At 54.6% G+C, this 12,174-nt stretch overlaps 1 protein-coding gene across 4 annotated transcripts in view; it reads right to left on the minus strand.

Moving 5' to 3' along the window:
• Window positions 1-12,174, minus strand: part of LOC122394669 (forkhead box protein P1-like) — a 63,048-nt gene that overhangs the window by 24,729 nt on the left and 26,145 nt on the right. Inside the window, exon 3 of one of the 4 annotated variants that reach the window (XM_043391696.1) lies at window positions 7,602-7,677. The exons of 1 other annotated variant lie outside the window; for it this stretch is intronic. In XM_043391696.1, coding sequence (XP_043247631.1) covers window positions 7,602-7,652 — 51 coding nt within the window. In that variant the 5' untranslated portion in view covers window positions 7,653-7,677. Of the gene's footprint in view, window positions 1-2,290; window positions 2,532-5,561; window positions 5,783-7,601; window positions 7,678-12,174 lie in introns of those variants that run through there. 2 more of the 4 variants (XM_043391695.1, XM_043391697.1) reach the window with 2 other exon arrangements.

Genomic DNA, 12,174 nt, shown 5'->3' on the forward strand with positions numbered 1-12,174 from the left:
CGCGAGACGCCCGTGCCGCCCCAAATCCCTGCACCCGTGCCGCTGATCAGCCGGGCCGGCCGGCCGACGCACTAATTACATGCCACTCGGCCGGCTTTGCCAGAGCCCAGGACGATGAAAAATTAACGGCATGCAAATGACGGCTCAGCACGGCTTGCATTGGTTAAAGATTCACGATAAGTCTCCAAGGGGAGAGGATGCACGGTTCGCCGTGTGTGTGTGTCCGGTTTAATGGAGCGGTGCCGAAATACGACGGACGCTCGGCGAGCAGTAATTTCCCTTTTTAGCTCGTTAGCAAATGTGCCGAATAGAATAACGAGCTCGCATCATCGTGAGGAGCCAGGCGTGAGCTCAGCTGTCATGAGACTGTGATGAAGGGTCAGAAACGCCGCCACTGCGCCAGTCTCGCTGCAGCAGGTCACAGGGAGGGGTACGAGTTAAATACTGATATGAAAGTGATGCATAGTAAGTTTATTATTTTAGTTGGTGCGACTGAACGACAAATTAAGGGCGCACAGGCTCTGCACAGAGTGCAGCCGGTAGGTAGCAGATTTCCAATGCAATTCGGAACTGGAACTTTTTTATCGCCAAAAATCAGACGCAGCACAGCCTCTTAAACACATCGTCATCATTAGCGAGCGGGTTTGGAGATTTCAGACCAATTTGTCGCGGTCGATGGCGGAGATAGCTGCCACCAGTCAGCATTTTTACCCTTCGCCGCTGCCTCTTGGCCATATTTTTAATCATGCCTTTCAGATTTCCAACGCGTTGCCATAGCGACGTCAAAATTAATTGTTCATCCCAGAATGTCGTCACGCGGATCAAAGTGCTAAACCATCTAAACAAAGCGCAGCAGAAATGCACAATCGACTTTGGCCGCGCCTTTGAGCTGCCCGGAGGGCCATTATGGCCGTCACTTCCTTTCCATTAAATGTAAATTTTTAAAGTTTGCTCAGATATTTGCATGCAGCGTGGGTCTAATTACCCAGGAGCCATATCGCGCGCGCGATGCAAATACTCGTACGCTCGCCGGGGCGTCACAGCCAGATAAAACAACCATTATTGCCGCGTTTTCTGACGGGCCGGAATTTTTCAGACACCACGATAAATGAGATGCGATTTTCAATAGCCAGCCGTCTTTGTTACGGCCGGCGGCCGCCAGATAGTGGGTGTTTCTCAGTTTGTCCACAAAGCCAAACGCTAATCGCCATTGTGGCTGAGTCACCGGGCTTGGAAGGACCGGAAGACTGCCGACACTTTTCTTCGAGACAACGGAATAATGCAGACGTGCTTATTTTGTTCTGGCCGTTTGAAAATCCATACAGCTGTAGGCTGTCATCCATTTCTTAAAATTCTGCCGTAAAAACCGCTGAGAAACCTCTGTCACCGGAAGAACGAAGTTGTCATGTGCACGACTAATGTGCCCGTTACGCGGCGCTCATAGAGTCCCGTCCAGCGGTCATTCGGGCGGCCGTTTCTCAACCCAACAAAAAACCGGCACCGGGAAACGGTTTGGCATCTCGGCGGGCCGAGCCCGTACCCTTTCTCAGGCCGCCGCGCCGCGGCGGGCCGGTGCCGCCGCCTGGTCGCCAGGTGATGGCCATGACGTCACGGCGTCTCCGGCCGGCTGGCCGACCCCGGCGCCACTCCGCCCCCGAAATAACCCTTCGCCGGCGCGCCGGACCGGACCGGACCGGCCGCGCGCACAAACACAAACAGCGGGTCGGCCGGGACCGTTAGCTGCATACCGCCTAATGGCCGAGGACGCGGCGCCGCGGCCGGCCAGCCGGACGGACGCGGATAGTAACCCCATCGTCACCCGGGTCGGACGGGAGGGGTGAGACTCGAGACGCCGCCGCCGTCAGCCCGCACAGGAAGACGGGCAGAGGAGTTAGAAAGGAGGAAGGCAGGCAAACGGCGCAATGGTCACATTCAGTGAGTTGCGATATGCTTAGGTTAATGAGCAGTGTGATTGCATCTTTTGGCTCCCGAATTCTGATCAATCATTTCTTGCGCCGTATGAATTTTTTTGCTCGACAGTGAATTTAATTGGATTATTAGGCACTGACGGAAGGCTAGATTGATAGGCGGTATTTGGTATCGAATGATTAAATCACACAAACAAGGATAGAATGATTGTAATTTGGCATTTATGCTGCAGAGGAAAGAACAACAATGGTCATGCTATGCTCAGTAAACAAGGAAACATGTGTTGATAAATTGTGCCGTTTCTGTAAATGACGTCAGCTGCAGCATACGGCGAGCGCTTATATAATGTCGATAAACTTACTGGCATAGTTTTACAGCGGCCGCAACGGAGCGCTGACCTCTCCGTCTCACTGGCTAACTTGCTCACTGTTCGGCAGAATTCAGTTAGCTTCCGCTCCTCACTCCTTCGCCACTCTCCCACTCTCTACTCCACTCTGCTGCTCCTCTCTTGGTCCCTCTCAGACCGCAACCACCAAACTTCTGCCCTCCCCGGCGCCGGCCCGACCCCCGGTGGACGGAAGCGCGTCTGGACGGCTCTCGGCCTATCAGGGGACCGAGACCCGCTCCAGACGGTAAACAAATAGCCCCTGAGGGCTCGCCCCGGGCCCGGCCCCCCTCCCCCACCTCCCCGACCCTCGACCTGCCCTGATCCCCGGCGCCGCGGCCCCCTTCCCCTCCCTTGCCTGTGTTGTGAAAAGGACCAGGCTCGATGGTGTGGGAAGGGCCCAGACCCGAAACACCCAAAACCAGTAGCGAACGGTTCAAACGGGACTTTTGGTTCCCTCGTCCCGCATCTAACGTGGCCGTACCGCAATTCTACACATTAGCACTCGTAGCAACACCCGGAACTGCGGCTATAACGGCGCACTGTTTAAACGGCGGCGTTCGTGGCGCCGTGCGGTCAGTGCGCGCCGCGCCGTGTTTGTCAAATTGTACCCGAAATAGGCACATTCCGGCGCCCAGACGGACCGGTAAACAACGGGCCACGGTGGACGGCCAGACGGACGACCGAGAGGGGACGGCTACCTGCGAGGGCAGGGGACAGGGGGAGGGCGGACAACGGGACGCAGAGGGGGCGCCGGGGAGGGGCCGGGAGGGGCGGGGGCGCGGAGGGGTTGTGTGGTGCGGGTGCCGCATGAGGCAGGGCCGCTCGGGTCACAAACAGGCTCACCAGATGGGATGCGTCCAGCGCGGTCGGGCAGATCAAATCCGGACAGCGGAGGTTAGCTTACCTCACAAATTCCACCACCTCAATCGGACCCAACCGAGCCAGCCGGACCAAACCAAACCACAATTTCACACCGCAACCACCAACCGCTCCTGTATCGACCGCTGTTCCAACAACCTCGCGGACCACCAGCTTGGCCTGTTTCTGTGACGTCACACAGAGTGCGTGCAGTGCGTGCGTCGAGACGACGGGGCCGACGGGCGGCGGCGACGGGCCGACGGGCGGCCGGCCAGAGACCCCAGTCGGCACACGTGTCTAACCACGGCACGTGCCGGCCGGCCGGGCCGACGCCCGCTCGTTGTGCAACGCTCCCTCGTCGACTCGACGCGGCCGACATCGTTTCCTGATTTTGGCGCCAGGATGACGAAACTAGCGCGCACGCATTTCGCGGAATGCAGCCCGTCAAGGGATAGCAGTGAAGCTTGCATGGAGACAGGCGAGTGCTAAGCGAACACGCACAAATACGAATGCGTGCGCAGTCAGATAGATTGTCTGCGCTCGGAAATTCGTTCCCGCTTTACCTGATAAAATTGCAACAAATGGTGTATAGACGTTAAAGTCATGCTAAATGACTGCCTCCGGGCGAGTTAAAATGCAGCCATTTGGATATCAGGCTGGTGATTTGATAGAAATGAAGGTAAAACTTACGATCGCCTGTTTGGCTTATGTAACGGTATGCGTATTGCGTAGCTTGTAATGTATAGAAATAGGACAAGCGAGATAAACTGACGTTTAAATTGACATGAGGCTGGATGTGTGTTCATTTATCTACGTAAACGGTGGACTGAAGCCATCTAGCGAACCCGACCGACAGTTGATGCACTTCAATTGTTCATTGCACAAAAGGAACAAAATTAAACTACCAAACTAGATTAATTCAAGACGGCATTGCATAAGTCTTCAAATAAGCATATCAGACTTGATATTGACTGTAGTAATAATAACAAACAAACTACGCAATCCGCTACTGCGGATTGCGGAAGTATCACATGCAACATAGCTTCCTCGCTCTTCTATTCAACAGACGGTGTGCCGTGTAAGCGGTCCGTAGTCTACAGTCAACAGTCCTAAACAAACAGATGGGCCTGTCGCTAAACGCTCACTTCTACATAACCGACAGCCGACGGGGAAACACAACTGAACAAACGGGGAAGAACCAGTACACAGTCGAGCCCTAGCAACGCGATGGCCGAGCCGCTAGTAAAAAGGCATGAGCCATTTTGCGGAAGTAGGGGAAAGTGGGGTAAGACGGGCACCTTAACTTTGGAGCCATTTTTCGGCCGGTTAGAAACATCATAGAAACGGGAAACTGGGTGAAAACCTTTTTCAGACATTTTACTTTCATTTGCCAGAAGATGAGACTTAGACCTGATTCAACAAATAAACTGCAGCTATTTTTGCAAAACCTTGCAAAAACCCGTCTTACCCCACCCCATGGGGTAAGACGGTCACATGGGTAGGGCAAGACGGCCAGCTTCTTTCACCGATCAGCGCAGCTCGCAACAAATGCCCGAGATTAGCCGCATTTATACAGTCGCTCGTTGGTCTCAAGTGCTTCGGAAATGGCAGTATACGAGATTCGTGCAGAAGGCGTATGCTCCTATATAGGCCCTAGTTCAGAAGCCATGTAGAACCGTTTTTCACATTCATTATTCGAGAATAAACTGTGCCGAAGGAATATTGCTAACATGTCTGTGAGTATCGGAATCGAACATATTCTTATTAGAAATGCTTCTTTTTTCCTACAGCAACAAAAATATTTTCACCATTACAGACCCATTGGGTTCATAGTTGCCCGTCTTACCCCAAACTCAATGTCAGAAGTTCAGCACGATTTTTCGCTGTGGACAATTTGATGCAGACAAAGCAAATCCGCCGTAAATGAACACTGTTGGCATATGAGTGTACCACAAGTGATTGCGAGTTTTTAACTCTATAGTGCTGTACACAAAAGCTTGCACAATACATTATGGATGTTTTCAATGAAATGAGTGTTTTAAAGAAATCAAAATAAAAGATTATCGACTGAACACAAATTCACCAGACTTGAATGGTGGTGTGTAGTGGGAAAGGCAATTCTGGTCCTAACTTTTCTTGCTCGTAGCGCTATTGGTTTGGTCTGCAGAAGGGGTGCCCGTCTTACCTACCCTGACCGTCTTACCCCACTTTCCCCTAAAAGACGCTACGATCACAAAAGTTAGAGAGCATAAAACTACAGAAAGAAAACTTGAGATCCACGTGAAAATCACAGGACAGGTGGGTACTGCAACTCCAGCTGGAAACCTTACAACTGGCCCCGAGACACCGCCAGGTCAGGTCAGGTCACCCCTCCTCCCTTCCTCACCGTGTGTTTAGCCGAGTCGATCAGTCTCCGCATAACGGAGAGCACGGCCGCCTGGTTCACCTGCGCCATGGTCCGTCCCAAAGTCGGCTCTCCGGGCGCCGCCTCACGCGCCGCCAACCCGTTCGCGACTGGCGGGCCCTCTGATGGTGGTAGCCGGGCCCTACCGGCCGGGCCGCGCGCGTTCCCAGCAGCCCGTGCCGCGCGCTAGGCGCTCCCACCCCGGGCGGCGCGCGGCAAAAAACGCGCCGGACGCGGGGGGACAGGGGGGGGGGGCACGTCCCGATCCGCGGGAAAAGGGCTGACAGGGTGGAGAGTACCGGGGCCGATCGAGGGGCAGCGGCGGTCGAGTGGTTCGACTTCGTGGGCGGGCGCGGTGCAGCAAATGACCAAAAACATGCGAGCGTTTTAGCTACGCTTGATTTCATATGCAATATTCATCAAACTCGCTTATCCTTTTAATAACTAATTAAGAGGGCCGGCTGCCTTGGAAACAGAACAGTGCGTGTTCGAAAATGCAACAACGTTCATTTCACATTAAATTTGTGCAATTTCATAACAAGGACCAGACATCAGATCACATTAAATTCAAAGCATATAGATGTCTGTTTGCACATTGTAGCGTGCATGTATTTTAGATGTTCTCACTTTCAAAAGGACGACGAAAACATCAATATACATACAAATTATCTTATACTAACTTCGGCCGCTGAAGGCATTCCCAATTTTTATTAAATATGCGATGTCTATTCAACTTTTACGAGCAGATTTATAATTTTCACAACCGTTTCCGCATTAGCCACGGCAGTGCAAAGAAGCTGATCAGCAGCCTCGCTCCAGCCTCCACCATGGTGCCAACGCTTTATTTGTTGTTGGCGACCACTGCATAATAGCATTACCAAGGCCTAAATTACAAAGCCATTAGGCAATGTGCGTTAGGACCGCCGGTGCAACGCATTCTACAAATGCACTCTCACGCGGAGGTTTGCTAGGAAATGGCAAATAAATCATTCACCGAGGCCATTAGAGGGGCTCGCCGCTTGCAAACCATGCGAAACACAAAACAATTTCGCCTAAGCACACGCACACGAGGAGCCATTATTCAGCAAGTCCCGCCCCGGTTGGCGCATGACACGCAAGCCCCCGGCGCCATCGATTATTTATGATGCACGGTTGCTTGCACTCTGATTTGATTACGGTCAGTATTCTGCGCGTGGGAAACAACCTGATAGCGAGTCGGGCCCGTCGGCGCGCGCTGTTGTCGGCCGTTTTTGTCCACTTGTAAGCGTACCTCCGCGTTCCCAGTGTCTCCCGACCACTCTGAAAGCTCCGCCCGGCCGCCCGGCCGAGTCCAGGAATGCACGCATTCCCGGCCGCGGGGACGCCGACGATCCGACGCGACAGAAAAAACGGCCCGCTCACAAAAAGCCGCCAACAAAAAACAACCCCTTCCCTCTAAATAGTGCACAAAAAAAATCCCCCGATGCCGGCGCGGGCGCCTCGCCGCCGCTGGGTAGGGGTAAACAAAAACGGAGCGGGCCCTCAGTGCAGAGGCGCTCTGGGCAGAGCTGCGTCCGGTGGGGCAGAGCCGTCGGCACCGTCAGCACAGCGGCACAGAGCACGTGCGCCAGGATCGCCGCCGGCGCCGGGCCGAGCCGCCGCCCGCCCCAGAGAGGACGCCATTTTTCTCTCCGGATCGTTTACCCGGTGAAGGGTTGGGCTCGCCCTGAATGCCTGGCCGCCCGACTGCCGATCTCACCCTCCCTGACCCGCTTAAAATAATTAAACCCTTCCCCATGCTTGTTAAAATGACAGTAAATAAATAGAGAAAGCAGGAAAATTCCGAACGCCGCGGGTTGCATCACAATTCCCCCTGGTCTGATCCCCGAAACATTGTTTGATTAGACACGGTATGGGCAACTCGATGCTAAATGAATGCACGCCGACCATCACCGAAATGAAAAAAGAAACTCGTTCGACGAAAAAAAGGCGAAATGCACACCGTCACCGGCCTCAAAGGAGCCGCGCTCTCAGGGTGCTCACCTGCCGCTCATGCGAAGGAGGCCGGTTGATTGATGTGATGACGGAGCTCATCCTCCGTGTGGTATCCCAGGACCAGCTGTCGAAGGACAGACGAGGTCACTCGAGTGTCAATCACCAACACCAACACTCCGCTCAGCACTGCGCACCACACCGCTCCGCTCCCGACCTCCCCCGACCGGCCACTGCTGCAGACTGAGCTGGTTTCAGTGGATATCCCTCCGGTCTGCACGATCGGGTGTTGCCACACACAACACGCGCCCGAGCTCGGTGTAGGTCAACGGAACAGCCACGCGCAGCGACCGCCGGAGCGCCCAACACGTCACACATCCCGTTTGTGACGTCACAATACGGGTCTGCAAGGTGTCAGACGCGATGCCGGAGCGGCAGCACGAGCCTATGTGACGTCATAATGACATCAATGACGTCACGATACCAGTCCGCTGTGTGGACATCGTTAGAAATCATCGCAGGTCATTGGACGATGGGTCCTTATCTGCTTACGGTTTCCAAAACGTGTCGTGTGATACTGGAAAGCCGACTTCGGTGCAGTCCTAGCATTGTGCCGCTGCGCGGTAGACACGCGTGACATTTTCAACTTCCTGCAATGTTGTACGCGGCACGGGCGCCCGGTGTGGGATATGATCCCGTGAGTATCGGGTTGCAGCTCCGCGCGCGGACGGCCTGCATTCCCAGATGATATACCGCAAGCCGGCCGAGCCTCCGTTACCATGGGAACCGTTCGCCGACCGCCGCTTCCGTTCAGGTGGAGAACAGCCCAACCCTTTAGCAGCCTTGGTCCCTCGCCCTATCCCATCTCCGTCGGCGGCAAATAACGCCGGCCGGACGAGCGGGCGCGCTCGTGAAAGTGGCGCTTTATTGTCGGTCCAGGGCCTGTGACCACATGCAGTAACCCTTCGCCGCCGCGGGTCGTCCCGGCTGGCGTGTGTTTCGTAACGGACCGGCGCGCCCGTCGGTGCTGACGGGATGCCGGTCGGCCCGCCACCTGGTCGACCCCGGAGAGGAGAGGGTTAAATGGGGCGCCGCCGGGCCGTGGAGGTCGCAGGACGCAGCGCTGTCCGGGCGGGGCGGATCACGCAGTGGGCGTCGGGAGAGAGAGAGAGAGAGAGGAGAGAGAGGGAGAGAGAGAGAGAGAGAGAGAGAGAGAGAGAGAGAGAGAGGGAGAGAGAGAGAGAGGGGGAGAGAGAGAGAGAGAGAACGAGAGACATGAGTGGCGTGCATCTGTTTTTGATGGCGGCACCGTTAGGACAGAGACGAAGCTCGCGCTCGTCTCGGGACGCGTGGCTGAAGGCCATTCCCTCGGGCTGCGTTCCAGCGGCGCCGCAGCCCAAATCACACAGCGTGGACTATCTGAACCCATCACAGCATCTTCTCAACGATCTCCAACCACCTCCGCCGTCTTCTGCGCATTACCGCAGCCGCGTACCGGCCAACTCTATGAACTTTTTAAACTCAAATAAACCGTGTGGCTCGGCCGACTGCGGGCAACACGTGTGGCGCTCTGACACAGTTCCCGTCCCCCGGGCGCCCCCCCCACCCCGGACGCCCCGGCGGCGCCCGCGTTTGGCCAGCTGCGCCCTCGGCGGCGCCATTGTGTGCCGTCCTCTGTAGTGTTTAGATTTACTCTGCCGCGGAGCGGGCGGCGTCTCTAAATTCGCGGCCGGCCAGCCACAATGCCCGGCGCCGATAAATCTCCGGCCATGGCGCAGGCCGTGTGCGCCACAGAACGGGAGGGTCGACGACCGAATATAGGTATGCCAGCCGACCACCGTCCGACCAAAACGGCTGACGCAAAACGGCCGCCGAGCGCAGGCGGTTTAGTCCACTTTTAAAATGCCCGAGTTAAATTGTTCGTAGAATGATCGCATCCAAAGATGCCAAGCTCCCTCACAAAGAAGAAGAAGTCACTCAACCATTTTCTGTATTGCAACTGCGATGACGCACATGAGCCATTTACGTCAAATTCCACTTACAAACATCTGCGTATAAACTAAGTCTACACGCATGGCGCTGCGTTGAGCCGAAACAGATCACCATGACTGCCGTCCGTCTCTAGCGCAGCGCTGCGCTCGTCTGAGTGCATCCATAAGGCGACCATGCCATCTCCCGCCAGCCATGTCCACCGGGTCACGGAGCGCCGCTGTTTAATGTCCGGCGACGACGACGACGGCGACAGAGAGACGCGACGGTGGCGACGGGCGCACCGGCCGCCCTGCAGCATTGCAGCAGTCGTCGGCGACGCGACGCGGCGACACCGCCCGGGCGGAAACAAAGGGCCGCACGGAACGGTCCGGGATCGATGCCTGGAAGGTCGGGAGATGGAGAGGGGATAACACGTGGCACGGTAATGCTCAGCGCTCGATGGAAGATATTTGATCTGACTGCATTGCTCATCTGAGGTTATTAAAACAGTTTGTTTTATGATTAATGGGATGTTTTAAATAGACAATGGCCGTTTTCACGACGGAACTTTCGCAGAGGAACTTATTTGATACCTAAAAAGTACCTACCCTTAGAGGCCTTAACATCCCTCAAACTGAAATATTTTATGTTCAAAATAATTTTAGAAGTTTAAATCCGGGCATTTTTTGCCCTCAAATCACTTATTTATTTACAAACACAGCAATTTTTTGTTCTAGTAGCCCACCTTTCGACTATGAGGTATTAAATCAGCGTGGCAACTTGCTCCCTCTTTGCTCCCTCGGGTATCTAATTCCGGAATTCTTAAAAACAAGGAAAGTATATATCGAGTTCTCTTTTATACCTCTTCAGTTATGTTTTAATGGTGATTAAAATATGACAAATTTTTTAATTACATTTCATATAAGAAAACACGCAAAACAATGAAAAAAAATAACTACGGCAGATAATTACCTTCAGGTATCTAATTCCGACCAATCAGCACCTCAGTAGGATATGACGTCATACAAGAATGGTGGTGAAGGCCGTTTGCAGTCCCGGCCGGTAGGTCACGTGACCGCCGGGCGCCTCGGGTCACGCGGCGGTCGGGAGTCGGACGCGGGGCGTGGTCGCGGGCGGGCGCGCGGGGCATCATGCTTTGCTTTGCTTGCTTTGTCAACTTCATATAACTTACTATCGCATTCGTGTGAAAGCCAAACACTGCTCAGTGCCTTTAGAAATTGAGTTTTGGAAAGCTCAAGTCCCTATAGCTCCTCAGGTCGGCAACAGTTGAAGCCTCATCTGAACCCATGTGAAAAAACGAGGGTAAGGAACCTTGTGTTGCTTTTTCTTTTACCGTCATAATTATCTCAAACCATCACAATTTTGAGTTGCCACATTGTCTGCTTCACTACATTCGTGTAAAACTTGGGTGAAGGCTGGTGGCTCAAAGAAAGGTGAAGATATTTCTTTAAGTGCCTAATCCGTGAAATTGAAATATCCCGGCTTTACAAATCTACACTTTTCATTTTCTCCACGATACATTTTTTAAAATTGTTTAAATTTTATCTACATTTGTTAAAATCGGGGCTAAGCTTTTAAGCTGTAACTTCAGTTACTTCACTTTAGAACATATTGCCCAGAATGCGTCACTGATCATGAGCTGGTATATCATATCATATGTAGCAAATACATAAATGAGAATAGTGTGTCATGAATTTTTGTGCATGCTTCTGGATCATCTGTAATTACATCAAAGGCTCGGCTCAAGAGTGTCCTGCCGACCAGCTTATGCCCAACCCTTTCTGTCCGCAGAACGTCGCCTGCGACTCCCGCACGCCGTTTGCCCCGGCCGTCCGTACTGGTCTTCGCGCTGCGAGCCGCGCTGGAGTTCGCGGCGGCGTCGCGGAGCTCCCATCGGGACGGCGTGTGATGCCCGCGTCGAGCTTATAAGCCGTGAGCTTCGATTGGCGGCTCACGCGGTCACCAGCTGTATGTACAGCCTCGGCCCCGACGACCCCGCTAATGGCCGAGACCGGCATACCCCCGGCATGGGTCCGCTGTCCGGCGCAGCGCTGGCCGCCCGCATGCTATGCTACTTTTGGCTGTATCGCTGCCCAGCGGGAGCGCGCTCCACGCTGCGGAAGAGGTACACGTTGCGACCCGACTGAGGAGTGAGGACTGCAACCGGATGGTGACACGTCGGCCTCTGCGCCCTGGCCGGGGCAGGCGTGACCGACGTCACAGTGGAGGAACGCCCAAACAAGACCAGCCCACCGTCGGAGCAGCATGGAAATATCATGTTCTGCCTGGACGTCGGACCCGGCGGCCGCAGTGCACCTGCACACGTGCGGAGAGGGGCGCTGGAGGCTACTCTGGAGCTTCTGCCATTCCGCGGCGCGACTGCTGGCAAAACGGCGGCGATTGAGGCGGTTGGGAACAGCTGCAGCAATGGTGATGGCGGTGATGGCGACATGGCGGTTTGGGACTTCATCTCAGCGCGGCCGCCGCCCAGGCGCCGCTGCGCCCGGCTGCTCAGCCACCTACCGGATGGCGGGGTGGCCCTTACGGCCCTCACGCCCGTTCGGTCTGCGGCCACGTTGTGGGATGGCGGTCGCGGGGTTAGCGGCGTTGGACTTCGTCCTTTATCCAGACT

Source organism: Amphibalanus amphitrite, unplaced genomic scaffold (assembly GCF_019059575.1).
Source record: "Amphibalanus amphitrite isolate SeventyFive unplaced genomic scaffold, NRLGWU_Aamphi_draft 000604F_arrow, whole genome shotgun sequence".
NCBI classification, from domain to species: domain Eukaryota; kingdom Metazoa; phylum Arthropoda; class Thecostraca; order Balanomorpha; family Balanidae; genus Amphibalanus; species Amphibalanus amphitrite.